This window comes from Pan troglodytes, chromosome 6, assembly GCF_028858775.2.
Source record: "Pan troglodytes isolate AG18354 chromosome 6, NHGRI_mPanTro3-v2.0_pri, whole genome shotgun sequence".
In the NCBI taxonomy this organism is placed as follows: Eukaryota; Metazoa; Chordata; class Mammalia; order Primates; family Hominidae; genus Pan; species Pan troglodytes.
The window spans coordinates 28061277-28083073 of record NC_072404.2 but is presented as its reverse complement, the minus strand read 5'-3'; the positions used below and the strand labels follow the sequence as shown (position 1 = coordinate 28083073).

At 40.1% G+C, this 21797-nt stretch overlaps 1 protein-coding gene across 8 annotated transcripts in view; it reads left to right on the top strand.

Annotated features, from left to right (window-relative positions):
• Positions 1-21797, top strand: part of RAPGEF5 (Rap guanine nucleotide exchange factor 5) — a 240791-nt gene that overhangs the window by 108932 nt on the left and 110062 nt on the right. For all 8 annotated transcript variants that reach the window (XR_002944583.3, XM_024357764.3, XM_024357769.3 and 5 more), the window contains exon 8: positions 18299-18372. Coding sequence is in view for 7 of the 8 variants with exons in the window: in XM_024357764.3 (XP_024213532.1) it covers positions 18299-18372 (74 nt within the window). In the remaining variant the exon portion in view is untranslated. The remainder of the gene's footprint in view (positions 1-18298; positions 18373-21797) is intronic.

Here is a 21797-nt window from a genome sequence, read left to right as displayed (position 1 = left end):
CAAGATCGCACCACTGCACTTCAGCCTGGGTGACAGAGTGAGATTCCATCTTAAAAAACAAAACAAAACAAAAAGGGTAAATAACTTTAAGCCTGGCTCCAGTTAAGTGTATCTGAACTAAGCCATATCCTCGTAAACTGTGTGCAGGTCCCAAGGGCTTGTCTGGTTCTCCTTTTGCCAAGAAGTAGCTAACTTTCATTAAATAAAAATGAAGCATTTGCTTTAAGACTTATTAAAATCAGTTGAGGAAGTTTACACCTTATCCTGTTATTGTTTTCTGGTAGAAGAATGACTGTGAGAAATTTCAGTTGAGGTTGTCTTTGTAGGCTTAGGAATAGATGGTAGTATTTAGAAATGTTGCCGATTTCCTTCCACCCTGGCTACAATAGGGAGCAAAGCATGACCAATACAATTTGCCATCTTACTTTTATAGGTTCTAGTCTTCTTCACTTTGATTTTTAGTATTGTTTTAGCATGTTTACAAGGCTCATTTCCTACCTCCTAGTTCCGGAGGTAGAGCTAAGTGCAAGTTCTTCCCCTCTGTGTGAGAGGCCTTACAGAGCAGACACACGTTTATCACTTATGCCTAAGAAAGCAAGCTTCCCTGCCCTGCTGGGGATTAGTGAGGAAGATTAAGGAAATAGGAGATTATCAATAATCTCTGGCTGGGAATACTTCTTGCTGACAGTGGAGGAGTTGGGGGCATTGTCCTAGCAGCCTGTGGTCCTCAGGGAAGTGGTGTGTCCATCTGGTCTGGTTAGGGAAGGGGCAGATTCCATCACTGGGCCTCACAAGTATTAGAGCAACACACCCAGTCTGGAAGTTTGAACGTTGGGCACCTCACATCTCTAGTTCTCAGCTTCATCACTGAAACTAACCCAAGACTTAGAATTCAAGCTTAGCATTTGCACCTAAATCCAAGTTAGTTGAAGTTGATATGTTTTGTTTATAACAGGCCTCCATGAGTCAACTAATTTCGTGGTTAGCCTTGTAACCAAATGGACAGTGTCATCAAAAGATCACATTTGTTGGAATGATCCAGGCCTCTCTAAGGGAATTTTTCTAGGGCCTACTCTAGCACAGGGTTTTTGTTTTTTGTTTCTTTTTACTTTGATGATTTTAAAAAATAATTTCAACTTTAATTTTAGAGTCAAAGGGTACACGTGCAGGTTTTTTACCTAGGTATATTGCGTGATGCTAAGGTTTGGGGTATGCATGATCCCGTCACCCAGGTACTGAGCATGGTACGCAATAGTTTTTCGGCCCTTGCCCTCCCTCTTTCCCTCATCCAGTAGTCTACAGTGTCTATTGTTGCCATCTTTTTGTCCATAAGTACCCATTGTTTAGCTCCCACTTATAAGTAAGAACATGCAGTATTTGGTTTTCTGTTCCTGCGTTAATTCACGTAGTATAATGGCCTCCAGCTGCAACCATATTGCTACAAAGGACATTATTTCATTATTTTTATGGCTGCATAGTATTTCATGGTATGTACCATATTTTTTTATCCAGTCCACCATTAATGGGTCTCTAGGTTGGTTTTATTTATATTAGTGCATTTTCATACTGCTATGAAGAAATACCCTAGACAGGGTAATTTATAAAGAAAAAGAGGATTAATGGACTCACAGTTCCACATGAATGGGGAGGCCTCACAATCATGGCAGAAGGTGAAGGAGAAGCAAATGCATGTCCTAGATGGCAGCAGGCAAGAGAGTGTGTGTGGGAACTGCCCTTTATAAAACCATCAGATCTCTTGAGACTTATTTACTGTCACAAACAACAGCACATGAAAAACCCACCTCCATGATTTAATTACCTCCTTCTGGGTCTCTCCCATGACACGAGGGGATTATGGGAGCTACAATTCAAGATGAGATTTGGGTGGGGATGCAGCAAAACCGCATCACCGTGTCTTTGCTATTGTGAATACTGCTGCAGTAAACATATGAGTGCATGTGTCTTTTTGGCAGAATGATTTATTTTCTTTTGGAAATATACCCAGTAATGGGATTGCTGGGTCAAATGGTAGTTCTATTTTAAGTTGTTTGAGAAGTCTTCAAACTGCTTTCCACAGTGGCTGAACTAATTTGTATTCTCACCAACAGTGTACAAGCATTCCCTTTTCTCTGCAGTCTTGCCAGCATCTGTTATCTTTTGACTTTTTAGTAATAGCCATTCTGACTGGTGTCAGATGATAACTCATTGGAGTTTTGATTTACATTTCTTGGATGATTAGTGATGTTGAGCATTTCTTCATATGTTTATTGGCTGCTTGTGTGTCTTCTTTTGAAAAGTGTTTGTTCACGTATTTTGCCCATTTTTTAATGGGGTTGTTTTGTTTTTCCTGTTCAATTGTTTAAGTTCCTTATAGATTCTGGATATTAGACCTTTGTCAGATGCACTGTTTGCAAATATTTTCCCCCATGTTGTAGGTTGTCTCTTCACTCTGTTGATAATTTATTTTGCTGTCCAGAAACTCTTTAGTTTAATTAGGTCCCACTTGTCAGTTTTTGTTTTTGCTGCAATTGCTTTTGAAGGCCTAGTAATAATTTTTTTTTGCCAAGGTTAATGTCCACAATGGTGCTTCCCAGGTTTTCTTCTAGTATTCTTATAGTTTGACGTCTTACATTTAAATCTTTAATCAATCTTGTTGGTTTTGGTAAATGGTAAAAGGTAGGGGTATGTTTCATTCTTTTGTATATTGGCTAGGCAGTTATCCCAGCACCATTCATTGAATAGGGAGTCCTTTCCCCATTGCTTATTTTTGTTGATTTTGTCAGAGATCAGATGGGTGTAGGTGTGCAGCTTTATTTCTAGGTTATTTATTCTGTTCCATTGGTCTTTGTGTCTATTTTTGTAACAGTACCATGCTGTTTTGGTAACTGTAGCCTTATAATATAGTTTGAAGTCAGTGAATATGATGCCTCTAGCTTTGTTCCTTTTGCTTAGGATTGCTTTGGCTATTTGGGCTCTTTTTTTATTCCATATGAATTTTAGAATAGTTTTTTCTAGTTCTGTGAAAAATGACAATGGTAGCTTGATAGGAATGGCACTGCATCTGTAGATTGCTTTGGGCAGTATGGCCATTTTAACGATATTCATTCTTCCAATCCATGTTTTTCCATTTTTGTGTGTGTGTGTCATCTATGATTTCTTTCAGCAGTGTTCTGTAGTTGTCCTTGTAGATACCTTTCACCTCTCTAGTTAGATGTATTCCTAGGTATTTTGTTTTTTGTGTGGCTGTTGTAAATTTGATTGTGTTCTTGATTTGGCGTTCTTCCTGAACATTATTGGTGTACAGAAATGCTACTGTTTTATGTACATCAATTTTGTAGCCTGAAACTCTACTGAAGCCACTTATCAGTCCCAGGAGCCTTTGAGATTTTCTAGGTATAGAATCGTATCAGTGAAGAGAGATAGTTTTCCTAATTGGATGCCTTTTATTTCTTTCTCTTTCCTGATTGCTTGGCATGGACTTCCAGTACTATCTTGAATAAGAGTGCGTTATGTTGATATTTTAAGAAGAAAGCCAAATAGTTGAAGTAGCCTGTGGTTTTGTCAGTTTATGTGGAAATTCAAAATACACGTGCTTTTATTTATTTGAGAGGAAATATGGCTTAGTGCCTTCAACATGGACTTGAAAAATATACAAAATGGGCAGTCTTTAATTGGTGCTGGGAAACTGGATATCCTCAAGCAGAAGAATGAAATTGGACCCCCTATCTCACACCATATACAAAAACAAATGAAAAATAGAATAAAGACTTAAATGTGTGAATTTACACTGTACACTTCTAGAAGAAAACATAGGGGGAAATCTGTATAACATTGGTCTAGGCAATGATTTTTATGGAAATGACCCCAAAAGCACAAGCAATAAAAGCGAAAAAAGACAAATGAGATTACATCAAACTAAGAAGCTTCTGCACAAGAAAGGAAGTAATTAACAGAGTGAAGAGACAACACACAGAGTGGTAAAAATTATTTATAAACCACACATTTGATAAGGTGTTAATAGCCAACATATATAAAGAATTGAAACAACATGATAGGAAGAAAACCTGATTTTAAAATGGCCAAAGAACTTAAATAGACATTTGTCAAAGACATACAAATAGCCAACAGGTTCCTGCAAAAAGTGGTCAATATTACTATTCATGAGAGAAATGCAAATTAAAATCACAGTCAGCTATCACCTGCTACTTGTTAGAATGGCTATTAGCAAAAAGATGAAAGATAAGTATTGACGAGGATATGAAGAAAAGATAACCCGTGTACTTTGCTGGTGGAAATGTAAATTAGTACAGCCATACCACAATATGGAGTTTCCTCAAAAAACTAGAAATGTAATTACCATATGACCTAGCAATCCTACTTCAGGTATCTATTCAAAAGAATTGAAATTAGTATGTTGAAGAGATATCTGCACTCTCATGTTAATTTCAGCAGCAGCCTCCTACCATTTTGGCACCAGGGACCTGTTTCATGGGAGACAGTTTTTCTACGGACTGGGGTAGGGGGATGGTTTCAGGATGATTCGAGCACATTATTTATTGTGCACTTTATTGTTATTACATTGTAATATATAATGAAATAATTATACAGCTCACCATAATGTAGAATCAGTGGGAGACCTGAGCTTGTTTTCCTGCAACTAGATGATTCCATCTGGGGGTGATGGGAGACAGTGACAAATCATTGGGCATTAGATTTTCACAAGGAGCATGCAACCTAGATCACATGTGCAGTTCACAATAGGGTTCACACTCCTGTGAGAATCTAATGCCACTACTGATCTGACAGGAGGTAGAGCTCAGGCGGTAATGTTCACTCACCCACCACTCACCTCCTGCTGTGTGGCCTGGTTCCTAACAGGCCATGGATCAGCACCAGTCCGTGGCGTGGGGGTTGAAGACCTCTGCATTACGGTATTCACAATTGCTGAGATATGGAATCAACGGAAGTGTCCATCAACAGATGAATGAATAAAATATGGTGTGTGTATATATATATGTATATACACACACACGTATATGTGTATATATGTATATATATACACAGACAATAGAATACTATTCAGTCTTGAAAAAGAAGGAAATAATGTCATTTGCAACAACATGGATAAACTTGGAGGACATTTTGCCAAGTGAAATAAGCCAGGCACAGAAAGAGAAATACTACATGATCTCACTTACATGTGGGAATCTTAGAAAGTGGAACTTAGAAAGTAGAACTTACGGAAGTAGAGAGTAGAAAGGTAGTAACCACAGGCTTGGCAGGTAGCAGTAGGAGAGGACTGGGGAGATGTTGACCAAAGGGTACAAAATTTCAGTTAGATAGGAGGACTAACTTTTCCATATCGATTGCACAGCATGGTGACTATAGTTAATAATAATGTAGTATCTATTTCAAAATTACTAAAAGAATAGATTCTCAATGTTTTCACTGTAAAAAAATGATAAGTATGGAAGGTGATGGATATGTTAGTTTGATATAATCACTTGACAATGTATACATAGTCATTCTAAAATCATTCCACGATGTATGCATATATCAAAGCATCCTATTGTATCCCATAAATATATACAACTCTTATTTGTCAATTAAAAATTAAAACTTAAGAAATAGATTGGGCTGATAACTAATGCTCTATCAAAATTTTTTTTTGGCTGAGCACAGTGGCTCATGCCTGTAATCCTAGCACTTTGGGAGGCCGAGACGGGTGGATCACCTGAGGTCAGGCGTTTAAGACCAGCCTGGCCAACATGGTGAAACCCCGTCTCTATCAAAATACAAAAATTAGCTGGGCATGATGGTGGGTGCCTGTAATCCCAGCTACTCGGGAGGCTGATTTGGGAGAATCACTTGAATCCGGGAGACAGTGGTTGCAGTGAGCTGAGATTGCACCTCTGTACTCCAGCCTGGCTGGCTGAGTAAGACTCCATCTCAAGAACAAAACAAAAACAAACAAACAAAAAAAACTTTTGTATCCCCAAATATATTTTGGCTTAGTTTCGTTATTTGACAATCTTATGAGATTGCTTTCTTTTGTGAGCCGCAAGTACTTACATTGATATTCAAAAATGGTAGTATAGAGGCTTTCAGAATTATTAACTGCACTGAAATGTAGAGGGGAAATGCTATGTTCTTTATTTTTGACAGTGGCTCTGTGGTCCTTACAAGTTGCTACCCACTGTCACTGAGCAATATTGTAGTTGTTTCTGATTTGAACTTTTTTTTCTTTCTTTCTTTTTTTTTTTTTTTTTTTTTTGAGACGGAGTTTCACTCTTGTTGCCTAGGCTGGAGTGCAATGGCGTGATCTTGGCTCACTGCAACCTCTGCCTCCTGGATTCAAGTGATTCTTCTGCCTCAGCCTCCCAAATAGCAACCATGCCCGGCCAGTTTTGTAGTTTTAGTAGAGATGGGGTTTCTCCATGTTGGTCAGGCTGGTCTCGAACTCCTGACCTCAGATGATCCACCTGCCTCGGCCTCCCAAAGTGCTAGGATTACAGGCATGAGCCACCGCGCCCAGCAATTTGAACTCTTTTCATAATGAAAAGTCTGTTTAAGATGTAGCTGCTTCCTGGGGCTGGTTTCAGTCCTCACTTTTGGATCACTCCTTCCCTGGCATGCAGGGATTGTTGGAGCCACATGGACCATGCCAGTCACTCTGCCCTAGTGAATTCGAAGTGGTGACCAGGGGCCCTTCTCAGCTGGGTCAGGGTCTCTAGGCCTTTCTGGCTGCCCCACCCCATATTGCCAGAACTTAAACCCTATGGCTTCCCTGCCACATGCTCCATCCAGACCTTTGCCTTTTGTAAGGGGAGGCTCCATAGCAAGTCCCTATCCCCAGGGCATGTGGAAACTGCTAAGTGCTAGGAACCGTCTCATCCTGGGAAAGAAGAGCTACTCAGGAAAAATAGCTGCTGACTTGCTGTGACTCTGCTAACTTCCAGAGGTGCTGGGGGCAGACTTTGGGGCAGTCTTCTCTGTGTGCCGAGACTGATCTGTGTGCAAACCAGCACCGCTGCCCACAGTTTACCCTCGGCCATCTCTCTGGCCTCACCCTGTCAGACCTAGCCCAGCCAAGGGAGATCAGGCCCATAGCTTTTTACCTGCCCTTTCTGTTGCCTTGTCACCCTTCTTCCCACAGTCTACTTGATGCAATATGGGGACAGCCTTGAACTTTTCCAACCTGTCACTTCCTGACTTCCTCCTTTAGGGGAGGAGCCTGCAACTTAGCATCGCAGGAGAGAAGGTCAAGATCTGGGACTTAAAGAGTTGGTTCATGATATGCAAAGAAAGGTAACAGAATCTCTACAGATTCTGCCATTTCAAGTCTGTTGTCTTGCCACAAAGTTCTGCTTTGGGTGTTGGAATATAAATATTAATGACTTTGTTTTTACATTCCTTATCTTCCACTCTACCCCAGTGGCAGGTGGGTCTGACGAGGAAAACCATCCCATCCACAGATAACAATGCAAAAAAGCATATCACCATGTTTTGTATAATAATATAAAGTCACTACCATTGATTAAGTAGTTTAAATCCATCCCTCCTTCCACACATCCATCCCATAGGTTTTTATCATCTCCCGTTTACAAGTAATGAAATTGAAACTTGGTGAGTTGATGTAATTTCACAAACAATTGTACAAGAAGTATTGTAGGAATAATGCTTTATTTTCCCTAATGTATAATAAAAGGAAGTTCCTTTAAATTCTAGCAGGATAGGTTTTGATGGGGGTTAAGGCAAATTTTCCAGTCTTATTTCCTGGACTTCTCTTGGACTGCCCCTGCCCCCTCTATTTATTTAGTGGCTCATTTGGTGTCACTGCTTGTATTTGCAAACACAAGGACACCTGGGGAATTCTTGGTGGCTCCAGTGTATGTTTTAAAATTCCACTGTAATGTCTACTGGGAAGATTTGGCAGTAAAATTACTGACAATTCAGAAACAAAAAAACTTAATGAGCATAATATAAGTGGCAAAAAGTTGCAATAAATGTTTTAAAATGTAGATGTCTGCAATAAACTTTAGTTAACAAGAATGTCCTTTAGACCTGACCTGTTGAGTTTTCTGGTTTACAATCCCCATGGCAGCATCAAGTAGCTGTGAAAAGCAAATCAAAAGACTCAGGTTCAGTCCTGGCTTAGCCACTTGGCATGACTTAGTGACTTCTAGAGGCTCATTTTCTTATTCTGGACAATGGAGCTAATGGCACATGCTTCTGGGGCTTGTTGGAGGGGCTAAATGAGGTGGCCTAAAGCACACAGAGCTTTGTACTGACACATAGGTAGGCTCAGAGTCATTTTTCTTTTGCTGGCTGAAATAAATCTTTTACAACTTAATTTCTGAGAGACATTGTGTAGAGTATTGGAGTACACTAGGATCTTTTTAAGTGAATGAACATTTTGCAATATCTAGGAATCGTTGCTGCTCAATATTTTACTGTGTGATGATAGCAGATTGACCTGAATCTGTATTGTCACCAGAACACAACATTGAAAGGCACAAAAAAAAAGTAAAGCCGGCTAGTCATGGTGGCTCACTCCTGTAATCCCAGCACTTTGAGAGGCTGAGGCAGGCGGATCACTTGAGGTCAGGAGTCCGAGACCAGCCTGGCCAACATGGTGAAACCCTGTCTCTACTAAAAATACAAAAAATTAGCCGAGCATGGTGGTGGGCACCTGTAATCCCAGCTACTTGGGAGGCTGAGGCAGGAGAATGGCTTGAACCCGGGAGGTGGAGGTTACAGTGAGCCGAGATGGCACCACTGCATGCCAGCCTGCGTGATAGAGCAAGATTCTGTCTCAAAAAACAAACAACCGAAAAAAGTAAAGCCTTTCTGCCTCTCGAGAAAAATATTGAAAAAAAAAAAAAAACCCAAACCTGTTGCTAAGGTTAACTTGATTTTTGTTTATCAAGGTTTTATTTTAGTTGGATGATACACAAGCCACCTTTGCATTAAAAGATAACTTTTTTTTTTTTTTTTTTTTTTTGAGGTGGAGTCTTGCTCTGATGCCCAGGGTGGAGTGCAGTGGCGTGATTTTGGCTCACTGCAACCTCTGCTTCCCAGGTTCAAGCGATTCTCCTGCCTCAGCTTCCTGAGTAGCTGGGATTATAGGCACTCGCCACCACTCCTGGCTAATTTTTTGTATTTTTAGTAGAGACAGGGTTTTGCCATGTTGGGCAGGCTGGTCTGGAACTCTTGACCTCAGGTGATCCGCCCGCCTCAGCCTCCCAAAGTGCTGGGATTGCAGGCATGAGCCACCACACCCGGCCAAAAAAAAACCTTTTTTCCAGTACATTTCCTTATAAGAATGGCAATGAAACGGGCTACTGATATCAATTACTGATTACCTCTGTATTACCCCAAGCCAGTGGGATAAGTATTTATGCTCTAATTAAAGGAACCGATATGAGATACCTTTTGCTCTAATGACATTATCATTGTTTTCTGTTGAATAACTTTTCCATTGAATGGACGTATATTAAATCTTAATCAAAAGAAAACACTGTAAAAACCTATTAAGAAGTAGAAGAGAAGCTTGGAGAGTCTTAGCTATTAAAAAAAAAAAAGATGTAAGAGTTGAAATGGAGTCCTCTCTGCTGTAGGGCAGGGATAAATCATGCAATCAGTAAGGCAGCAGGGAGGGTGGAGCGAGGCCACCCAGAACTCTCTCAGTGGCTTGAGTTGCCCCTTGTCAAGTGTGCTGAGCATGGAGTATCTGATGGGGGAGATGGGAGCTTTTCAGCCACCTCTGCTTTCAGTCTCCCCACAGTAGATTTATTGTGCTGTCTGAGTGCTGTGGCTTTCCCAAACATACAGCACGCCTTTATTCAAATGTTAATAAAAATAATACATTTCTTTCACGTAGCAAACATTTATTATCTTTTTCTATAGAACCATGGGCTGGAAGGCATAGGGAGGATTTGAGGGGAAGGCAATGGGTCGGAACACTTAAAATTGTGTAAGTCATTACGGCCTTAATGACATTGCTGCCAGTGACCACTCCTGCCTCCACTCTCCCAGCACAGGCCCACCTGGGCACATCTCCATAGCAGGGCCCTGGGAACTGAAAGGCAGCCAGCTTCCATTGCAATCCGAGCCCCATCCCTCACTGACTCATCAAACATCACTTCTTTAAACATCAGATTCCTTAGTTCTTAGTAGGAAATCTAAGTCAGTTCATGCTTACACTGTTTGAAGTAAAGCTCCTGCTTTTTTTTGTTTTCAGCCTCATTTATGTTCAATTTATTTTAGGCTATTTAATCTTTAAAACATATTGGTACAGATAGTGTCAGACCTGAGTGTACTTAACTGTCTCCTTTACTCACTTCCTGTATAATTCTGGGCAAACTATCTGACATCTCTCAGCCTCAGTTTTTCCATCTGTAAAGTGAGCATAATCTTGGAATCTGATTAAGGAGAGGACCAACCACACACCTGCCTTACAACATCACTGGTATAATGGATATATGCTCCCATTTAACTCATTTTTTAAATGAAGAATCATATAACTGTCAAATGTAAATGGATTCTACTTTGGCCAAGGAAGTTGGTCTTACTTACTGAAAAGTTATAAATACTCCTTGTTGAGCTTGTGTAATGACTGAGGTATTCTTTTTCAGTGAGCATAATGTCATTGCTCAAGGCCTAACAAGGCAACGCCACCAACCTATAGGCTATTTGGCTTTGGTTGGTGAGTAGTGACAATTCTGAAACCAGATCACGCATGGGGTGTTGCTGGGTCTGGGCAATGTGATTTTATCCATGTACGTGCTTTACCTCTCTCCTTAGTGTGTTGGAAAAATTATGAGTATCAGAAAATAAACACAACTACAATTTGTCAATTTACAATTTACAAAATAATTTTTAAAGTATCAGAAAAATTCCTAATTGAGATAATTCAAGAAAAGTGAATTGCTAAATTCCAAGAAATGGTATTCACCTTTTATTAATAGAAATTTGATTTTTCACTAGCCCTAATAAGTAAATGCTGAACAGATATTTAACAAATGTTGGCACAAAGAGGTATCAAATTATTAACCTGCCCTCAATGGCCACACGGCTCAGTGCAGTCTTGCCAGGACCTCTACCAGAGGTTTTCTAACATTTTCCAATTATGATCTACTTCCTGCTCCCATGTCAGATCCCAGGGGTTTCTTCAGTTTACGTTTGTTTATGCCAGCTCTCGACTGCATTTCTCCCCTTTTCTCATTTACCTATCAGAATCCACATTTTCCTGGATGCCTTTCATGATGTTAACCCCCTCCCCACAAACTGCATTGACATTTTGCTTTATTTATATCTGTCTTATAATTATTACTGTCTGAATTGACTACCTTTGTTCAGTTCAGTAGACCATTACTTAGTACCTCTGTGTTCTAGAAATTATTCCAGGTGCTGGTATTACTGAAACATGAGGGGTTTAATCTAGGTCCTGCTGCTCACCACACAGAAAGCCAATCTCTGAGACGAGGATTATTGCCAAGGAAGAAGGCTTTAATTAGGTGCTGCAGCCGAGGAGTTGGGAGCTCAGTCTCAAAACCATTTCCCTGACCAACTAAAACTAGGGGCTAATATAGCAGGGAAGAAATGTAACAGGTATAAGAAAGCAGAAACTAGGGAGGGGAAAGGAAGCAATCAGGATGAATGAAGGGTCTGGCCTGTCATGTCTGGATGCAGTGATCTGGTGAGTTTCAATTCTTTTGATTTTTTTTTTTTTTTTTTTTTTTGAGAAGCCTAAAGGTTGTTTCCTGAGGAAAGAACTCAGATAAAACAAATATAAGTCTCAAGCTTTAAGATCAGAAGGGTCAATTTCTATGTTTATCCAAAAAAAAAAAACCAACAACAACAAAAAAAAAAACGATCTGTGGGACTATTGGGTCAGTTTCACTGGGAATATGAAAAGATATACTCTGTCCTCTCGAAGAACTCATAATGTAGGTTAGCAAAGACAGATATTTGTGTTGCTGACTAAAAAATATCAAGTGTACAGAAAAAGAGCTTTGTTGGGCTAGGAAGAAGCACTCTTCATTTTGTCAGGGGCCATAGATGCAGAGAATGAGGACTCAGAAGACTCTTCATTAAGGAGCTGGTGTTTGGGCTGGGGAGCCCGGTGGACAAGAGTAATTTCACCGGGTGAAGGCAGGGACAAGGGCATTCTAGGTTAGAGACAAAGAAATGTACAAAGGAAGAGATGCAGCACCTGGGGGGAGGGTCCAAGACCTAATGGCCTGGCCTTTGAGGCCAGGTTGAGGGCTCCCACCTAAACATTGGCCAGTGTTCAATAGAGTGGGGATCACAGGTATCAGAGCTTTCAAACCTGCACATCCCTGAGCTAAGTCCCATGGCATCAGAGACACTGGGGATGGGGCTATGGAGCCTGAATTGGTATTTATCTCCGTGTGACTCTCATGTGCTCTAAGCAGGCATAGGCAGGATAGGGGGATGGCTTGATCAGACTTCCGTTCTGGGGATGGAACTCCAGCAATTGTGTGGAGAATGGATGGAGGGAGAGGCCATGCCGTAGCAGCCTACATGAGATGTGACCATGGCAGAGAGGATGACAGGTGGAATCATTCCAGAGGTAGAAGTGACAGGATTTAGGGTGAGATTGAGGTGAAGGCTCACGGGAAGGAGGACCATGAAGGTGCCTGAGATTTGCAGCTTCAGTACTTGGTGGTGATCTAAACTGAAATACCCCAGGAGCAGGAAGATGCTTGTGATTTCAGACCTTCGTGTCCTCACACCGTATTAAATCAATTACTCTTTCTTGAGGTGCAGATTGTGCCACTACACCTATCACAGCAGCTTGTATGTAGCAGACATGTTACCATCTGTGAAATGAAAATATTCAACTCGTGACTGGAAATGTGGGCCTGGAACTCAGAGAAGTGGGCAGAAATGGAGACAGATTTGAGAATAAACTGTATTGCAGTGAAAGTGGAAACCCTAGTAACAGATAAGATCACCAAGGAAAGAAGCAAAGAGAGAAAAGAGAGCCTGGGGAAAGCTTGCATTTTTAGAAGATTTGAGGATGATAGGGACACAGAAAAGAGAGTTTTAAGTCAACAGTCTCAAGTTCAGCTGAACAGATTGGGGTTGAGAAAACATGCTGGAGCAGAGATGTAGTGGTCATTGGTCCACCTTCAAAGAGAAGTTCAATGGCGCTGGATGGGCCAGGTTATAATACCATATGGAATGGCTTGATGGTGAACACTGACCCCTACTTTTCTAATTTTAACACTAAAAAAATACAGTGATGAGGCAGAAATGTTACAATTACCTTTTTTCTTCCTTTTTAAAGAATGGAAAAGATTTGAGTATTTGGAAGCATTTATGATTATATATTGATAGCAAAAATGAGTATAGTGTCTAAGCATTTCTCACTGCAGGCTTGTTTCTGTGCCATCTCCCAGGGCTGAATGTGGTTGGAGTATTGTTGAAGGGCCTCCAAAAGTAAATATTGTGACCCCACTCCAGGATGGTACAAAAAATAGCTGATTATTTAGATAATGAAGAACTGGGCTCTGCCTCCTGTGGCCTGGAAACACTATGGTGTTTTCCTAACATTTTAATGTCCACAACCCACAGAACATGTAAAAGATTCCGACCTAGTACACCTCTCATCCATACTTGTGAAAAATACTTTACTAGTTGCAATACATTTTGATCTTTATTTTTCTATTCTTCCTATGATATTCTGTTCTATTTCATTAAGAGGGAAAAGAAACCCTGGTCAGGATCCATGTGAATGGATTTGCTGATGTGCAGTTTGACCAGCCCTGTTCTGTTCCATCCTTGACTGTAGCAGTGATGAACTGTCACCGACACGTACATTTTACGTTTGAGGCCTAAGGCAGATTACTTCACCTCACTAGTCTCAGTTTCCTCATCTGTAAAATGGGGGTGATTTTATCTGCCCAGCATTTCAGGTTGAACATCAGATGAGACCCTTAATGAAAGAGTTTTCTCTCTGTAAAAATGCTACACAGGTGAAAGATTATATTATTGACAAAACTTTAGTCCTTGGCAGAGTACCCAATAAGTTATTTTTCTTAACTATTTGCTGATGTCTCACATTGAGGCTTGAAATGCTCACTTTCTATCTGTAGTCATCTTTGGGGTTGGTTCGTAAGATTTTTTTAAAGAAATGGGTTGGTTGATTTTTAAATAATGGTCCTGATGAGAGTCAGCACATGACAGTCATTGTGTGTTTAATGTTTTCTTGTTAGTGGGGCTCTTACCTTTACAAAGTTGATCAGCAGAAATTAAATAACATCATTTAGAAAGGACATGAGTCCCCTTTGTGTTTAAGTATTATTATTATAATAGAGTTACTGACAGAGTTGTTTTTTGTTGTTGTTGTTTGTTTGTTTGTTTGCATTTTAGCACCCATCCTAGTAAATCCTGGGGAGAGAAAACCTGTTTTGTCCCCAAGGCAACAAGAAAGCACTATCAAGTTAAGCCCCACAATCCTAGGAGGCTTTCAACAGTCATTCACCTTGAATCCCTCTTGGCTAATTTACAAATAGATACATTTAAACTAGGTACCCTTAACGAATCAGTGTTAATTAATCCACATACATGCTTAGTTCTCCTGTGGGCACTAATGCTCACCACTCAAAGTATATGCTTTAGATCTTGCACTTGTATCTTTTGTTATGGTAAGTTATTTTCAAAGGCCATTACTTGCTTTTAGACTCTGTGTGTTGAGAGATAAGGAGATGGTTTGTGTTGGCAGAGAGTGAAGCTCCTAGCCTCCCTCGGTCCCAGAAGCTGTCATTCCTGTGTACGTGTTTCGCTGGAGGGAACTGTCCCAGAATCAATATTTGCCTAGGAAATTTTCCCCAACCAACTCTTATTCTGATCAGATAAAAGAAAAATTGAACTCAAAAATCTAAATAACTCCTTCCTCCTTTTCCCACCACATGAGCCACACCACTGGAAGGCATAAAGAGAGAAATTGTGTTTTTATTTATTTTTTGACATTAATCTATGAACTAAAGGGTCAACAGAGTTCTCCCTTTTAGGGGACCATATGTATTTTATGCATGCAACTTCATAGGATAATCATAAATCCTTGTCTAGGATAAATACACTTTTGCTCCCAAGATGCATTCTTGGAATTATAATTTTTCCTATTTCCAAGAAAATAATGTTATTTACGCTGTCTTCTCTTTGTCATTAGGGGGTTGAGGTTGAGTCCAGCAGAACTTTGAGAGTTTGTCCATTATGCAGATTTAGCTTACAGAGTTAGCTTTGCCAAGTCCCTTAACTTGCTTGTGTTTCTAATTCTCACCCTGTTAGTTTTGGCGTAATGCTAGGCAACCGATTTTGAGGTCTTTAAAGATGTGACAATAAACATAGCATTGTTGTTGGGGATAATCTAGAAATAAATACAGGACTGACACTTTATCCTAGGTTTGCTTTTATGTTCATCTATTCCTCCTTTAGTTCTATTTCTATGTATTAAGAATTATTCCTAAAGCTTAAAAAGTAGTGTGAGGCCAGGTGAGGTGGCTCATACCTGTAATTTCAGCATTTTGGGAGGCCGAGACGGGAGGATCGCTTGAGCCCAAGAAGTCCAGGATGCAGTGAGGCATGATTGTGCAACTGTACTCCAGCCTGGGTGACAGAGGGAGACCCTGCCTCAAAAAAAGTGTGTTAACTGTCAATCTGAAATTATTATTTAGTGTCCTGCATGTTCTATGTTCTAGTATAATAAGGTAAGAAAAAGAAATGCCTACACCCTACAGCATTGTTGTTTTAAAACCAAAAACATGAATTCAGTAGGCTAAAATATTCTGAAATTTAGTTTTCTTCATTTTCATTGAAATTAGCACTTTAAAGAGCAAAAATTCAAATAAAGCACAAATGAAGTGCCAAAGTATGGTTGCTTTTTATGTGAAGTTATTTCACATTAGTATATGATCAGCTTGCCCTCCAAGAAAATTACTCTGCATTCCAGGATGAGGAAAGGCTTCTTCTGTTATTTCAATTGGTTAAGTGGAGTTCCTTACTTCTATAGCCCATTGCATTTTTAAGTGGAATTTAGGATGTTATTCTATGTTTTATTTTTCCCTTTATAGTCTTGCCTCTAGTTTTTCAGAGAAAACACGCATGTTTTTCTTTGTTCTTAAGTTTCCTCCCTAGCTGGGCAACAGTAGCAACAGGGAACCCCCTTTGAACAGGCATGAATGGAACTTTTCTCTGAAAAATAGAAGAAAAGCTTCTACCCTCTTCACCTCTTCCTACCTTGCCTTTAGATGCTCAGCTGGTCAGAGTTATCCTAGTTATCCAAAGCGTGAACAGAAGAATTTATCTCTTTTCTTCTTTCATAAAGTTACAAAAGAAGTAGCTTATTATATAAGTAGGCATAGTCAAGCAGTGCAGTTTTGATCACTTGGGGATACATTGTTCATGCCAGTTAGCATTTGCAGAGCCCTACTGTATGCACAGCATTATAGGTAGGCTCCATGGTGGGCACCACACAGCAGGCATGAATGCCATACAAAAGCAAAAAGTACATGAAATGATATTTTAAAAAATACAGAGCAGAGAGCACAATATTTAAAAGTACACAGGCCGAGCGTGGTGGCTCACACCTTGTAATCCCAGCACTTTGGGAGGCCAAGGCAGGCAAATCACTTGAGGTCAGGAGTTTGAGACCAGCCTGGCCAACATGGTGAAACCCTGTCTCTATTAAAAATACAAAAATTAGCTGGGCATGGTAGTGCGCGCCTGTAATCCCAGCTACTCGGGAGGCTAAGTGAGGCAGGAGAATCGCTTGAACCCGGGAGGTGGAGGTTGCAGTGAGCCAAGATTGTGCCACTGCACTCCAGCCTGGGCAAAAAGAGTGAAGACTTCATCTCAAAAAAAAAAAAAAGTACACAGAATAATGTAAACTGAATCAATAAGTACAGTGGGTGACCTCACTGTCAGCTAGGTTGGTATGCTTTGGCCTACTGTTGATGAAGAGGGCAAAAAGGATAAATGGCATGATGGATACAAGGAATAACTATTTAGGAGTCATCCTTGATTGCTTCTCCTTCATCTCTTTTTTCTCTCTCCATATTCAATTCATTGGCAAGTTGTGTCCATTTTGTCTAAAAAAATATAGCTCCAGTGTTCCCTGTTTCTCCTGCTCATTGCCACTTCCCTGATCTGAGTCATTGTCATCTGCAGGCAACATTACAGCAACAGTCACCTAACTGGTCTCCCTGCTTCCGCTCTTGTTTCTCTCAAGTCTGTTCTCCCAAAGAAGCAAAAAAGAACTTTTAAAAATATGCATCAAATCATGCACTTCCCAATTTAAAATTCTTTCGTGGTTCCCCATGTTCTTAGGCTTAGATCTGAATTTATTGTGGTCTCTACTCTCTCCAGGCTTGTTGAATGTCACATCTCCTGCTATGGACATAATAGCTGCTCCGTAAATATTTGTTAAAACAGAAGAATATGTTATCTAAAGAGAAAAGTAATCCAGTCATTATGTGTGGATCCCAGTTATGTAAAATACATTTTGGTGTTGAATGTCAGTGTGAAATTGGACATTTGGAGGAAGCTAGAGAGTTCAGAGAAGCCCTTCAGTGATGAGCAGGAGAAGTTCAGATGCCATGAGATAAGCAATACATAAGCCAAAGTCTGGCACTTGCTGTTTTTATATTTTTTGAGACTGATTATTTTAGCATTGTTCCCAAGCTGGATTGGATTAATGAGAGGCTGGAGTCAGGGCTTTGTGTAAGAGGTCATTGTACCCATGAAGAAAGGGTGATAAGGGCTTGGATAGGGGGATGCTGGGAAGGGATAGACGGATTCAAGACTCCACAAAATGGAATTTTGTGGTAACAATGCACTGAGCAACCCAGATATAAATACTGTGCTTCCTTTATTATATGACATTTAAACTGCCAGCCAGAAAGCCACATTAAAAATATATATATGGCTGTTCTCACATGAAATGAATAGAAGTCTTCATCTTATACCCCCAGCTGCCCTTTTGGTAAAGCACAATGCTGATATGGTGATGTCTGGATGGGTTTAGGTGAAGAACAGAATTAAGATTGAATTTTCTCACTGCCATTGATTTAATACATGAGATAATATGCAGGAGAAGTACCCAGTGCTATTAGCTAACTTCACATTTGATTAACAAAAAATAATGCCAATGTTTACATTTTGTGAATCTATCTAACATTTTTCCCGCTAAATTGCGATCTGAAAGAAAATTATCTGAAGCATTTTTTGTATGATGATACATTTGTTTAATGGTGTTCTTTTTTTTAAGCAATTGAACAAGATGAAGAAAACAATGACAAACGTGTAGCTGTAACAGAAGCCGAAAGTGTTCCAGATTCTCAGGTATGATCAATTCTGTGACAGCCCCTCATCATACCCTTCTGTGTTGAGGGTGGTGAGACAGTGCAGGTGTTAAAAAATGATATAGGTTTTACCTTTTATGTTTTGTAAATAGCCATGTTATTGGGAATAAAGTGCTCAGTTTTGATATAAAGGTATTTCACACAAAGGGTCCTAAATTCGTAATTATATTTATAATTTGATTCATGGGAGAGGGTCAGATAGACACACTTTACTTCCCAGAGGAAGCAAGGGAAATGAGTGAAGGGCAGACATTCCCCTGAAGAAGGCAGTGGAGAATGGGCCAGCTGACAGCACCAACTTGCTAGAGGTTCTGTGCTACCTCCCAGTAGCTAAATCACGGCATGAATATGCTTTAGGTAGCATACCTCCAAATACTATTGCACCATAAAAACTTTGGACACCCTAGTGCTGCCAGCTGTTAACTTTATATAACAGTGGAGCATTTTAAAATTCTGACTTTTAAAATGAGTTTAAGATGAGTTGACTCATCTCACTTCGCCTTTAAGGTTACAAATCTGTTGATTCTGGTCAGAAGAATCACATTAACTTTTTCAATAAAGATTGCATGGACAGTAATGTTTTAATAAAGTCACATTGTTTTGCTGTGGTAATATTAAACATGGAACAGTCCTCAAGTTCATATTAAAATTATACTGCAGGCTTCCAAGCAAACCTGTGCAGGGATTCCCCAGCTCAGTGTATTTACCACTTTCTCCAAGTTTCTTAAATCCTTAAATTACTAGTGGGACAAGGGTTTCTAAATTTAAAATACTGTTATTCTTTATTTGTTCTGAACTTATTCTATGGGTAAATGTCTGTTTGAATGCAATTTTATTTCTCAAAAGGATACACAGACCTTACTGTTCAGGATTTTGTGATTTTTATTCAGCAATGATTATATAACTGTGTATCTGTAGGACATACAGAGGGATGAAATCATGAAACCAGTAGATTGATAATTAGATTAGGAACAGATTCTACTTAGGTTTGAAAGTTGAATTAAGTTCACTGGGCAGCATGGCATCATTATGAGTGTTATAGGCCTAAGCTGGTTAGGAAGGAAGGCAGTTGTCACCTCCTCTGGTGTGTCTAAGAAAGCTTGATCTGCTACCATAGTGGAAACACCAGTTTTATTGGTTTAATTCTGCAGGCCCATCTATATAAGTTCTCTGGATGGAATAAGTAGTTCAAGTCATGCGAGGTGAGCTTAAAGAAAACTTAGAATTTTGCCATCAGATACATAGGCAGAATTAGAAATAAAAATGTATGCTCATTGGTATGTACGTATGTGTGTAATTTATATGTACAATTTATTTGATTGATGTATATACATTTAATGGCTTGAGCACCTATTTGCCAGGCTTCACAGTATTTCAGATTACTTCAGTCTTCATTCCAGAGCATATTTTAAGCAAGTTAAGTGGATTCTGATTCCTTCTTCCGCATACATGATGAAATATGTTACCGTGGGGAATGTGCCTCTAGGCTGCTGAAAACTTTGGGTCTATAAAAGGTTAAGATGGTTACTAAGCCCAGAGAGACTTGGCCTTGTTGTACACAGGCTTCCCATCTACCAGAGATCTCTCATATGTTGGCTGCTTTTTTCTTACTCTCACTAAAAATACCTTTTCTGCTTAAGAAACTCCCTGTTTTAATGCTGTCACATGTGGGTGGAGTGAAGAGAGCATTTAGAGTTGGGTTTACATCCCAGCCCTTCTTCCTTAAGGGATGTTCCTTAGTGGCTATAAACCTGGAAGATCCTGTAGGTCGCCTAAGTCTTTGTCCCCATGGTGTCCCCACTATGCTAGACAGTACCTAGCATGCATGGTTTTCATCTCTGCAAAATGGAGATATTATAAACTTGTCCTGAGGTTGAAATGAAGCAACATAAAACACTCCTGGCAATCCTGGCACATAGGAGAGTTTCAGTAAATGTTGGGCAGCATAATGTAAAGACTAGGGGCGCTGCCTCTGGGGCCACACTGCCTGGATTCTTTTCCTGACTGGCACAGTAACCTTGGGCGAGTAACAGTCGCGGTGGCTCGCACCTGTAATCCCAGCACTTTGGGAGGCCAAGGCAGGTGGATCGTGAAGTCAGGAGTTTGAGACCAGCCTGGACAACATGGTGAAACCCTGTCTCTACTTTAAAAAAAAAAAAAAAAAAATTAGCTGGGCGTGGTAGCAGGTGCCTGTAATCCCAGCTACTTGGGAGACCGAAGCAGGAGAATCATTTGAACCCGGGAGGCCGAGGTTTCAGTGAGCCAAAATCCTGCCATTGCACTCCAGCCTGGGTGACAGGGCGAGACTCCATCTCAAAAAAGAAAACAAAGCAAAACAAAAAACCTTTGGGCAAGTTAACTCTCTTGTGCTCCTACCCTCCTTTTCTGTAATAATACTGGGAGCAGTATTATTGTATATAACACTTAGGCAGCACTTCATATATATTAGACACTCTAAGGTTCTTTGTTTTTATTAATGTATTTAAACATCACAGCAAACCCTCCAGGATAGATAGTTTAATTACTACCACTTTATAGATGTGCCAGTAAGGGACGGGGCCAGGTCTGAAACCAGGGCAGTCTGGTTCTGATGTCCTTGCTTTAAACAGCATGCAAACTGCCTTTCTAACCTCTGTAAAATGGAAATAATTGTTAGATTGTTCTGAAGATTAAAGGACTACATGTGAAGCAATTAGAACAGCACCTGACACACAGTAAGCACCCAACAAATCAGCCTCTGTCAGTTATTGTCACTCTGACCATCTATCTCATTGCTTTTTGGTTGGAATATTTAAAGTATCTAACTGGGCCAAGTTGCAGCATTACTCTCTGCCAGATGGTATCTTTGCAGACACAAAATATTCTAGTCCCTTCACTGTATTATAGGATAAAAGGATTTAAGAATCTTTGTCAAAATGTACTGAAAATTTGCCTGGTTCTAGCTTTTAAGAATTCTAATGAGATCTTTAATTAGTTATTAATTGACTGATTGATTGATTGCAACAGGGTCTTACTCTGTCACCCAGGCTGGAGTGCAGTGGCACGATCATGGCTCGCTGCAGCCTCAACCTCCTGGGCTCAAGTGATCCTCCCACCTCAGCCTCTTGAGTAGCTGGGACAACAGGTGCACACCACCATATCCAGCTAATTTTTTGTATTTTTTGTAGAGATGTGGTTTTGCTGTGTTGCCCAGGCTGACCTCTAACTCCTGGGCTCAAGCAGTCTGCCCACCTCAGCCTCCCCAGGTACCGAGATTACAGGCGTTAGCCACTACACTTGGCCTTGAGTAATTTATAATGTGTTGAACTTTGGAAATTCTTGCTTTGATTCCATTAGCCATTGGCCACTGGATTCAGTGAATATTTTCATTGTCTCCTATCCTCCATTTGAATCAATCATTCTATT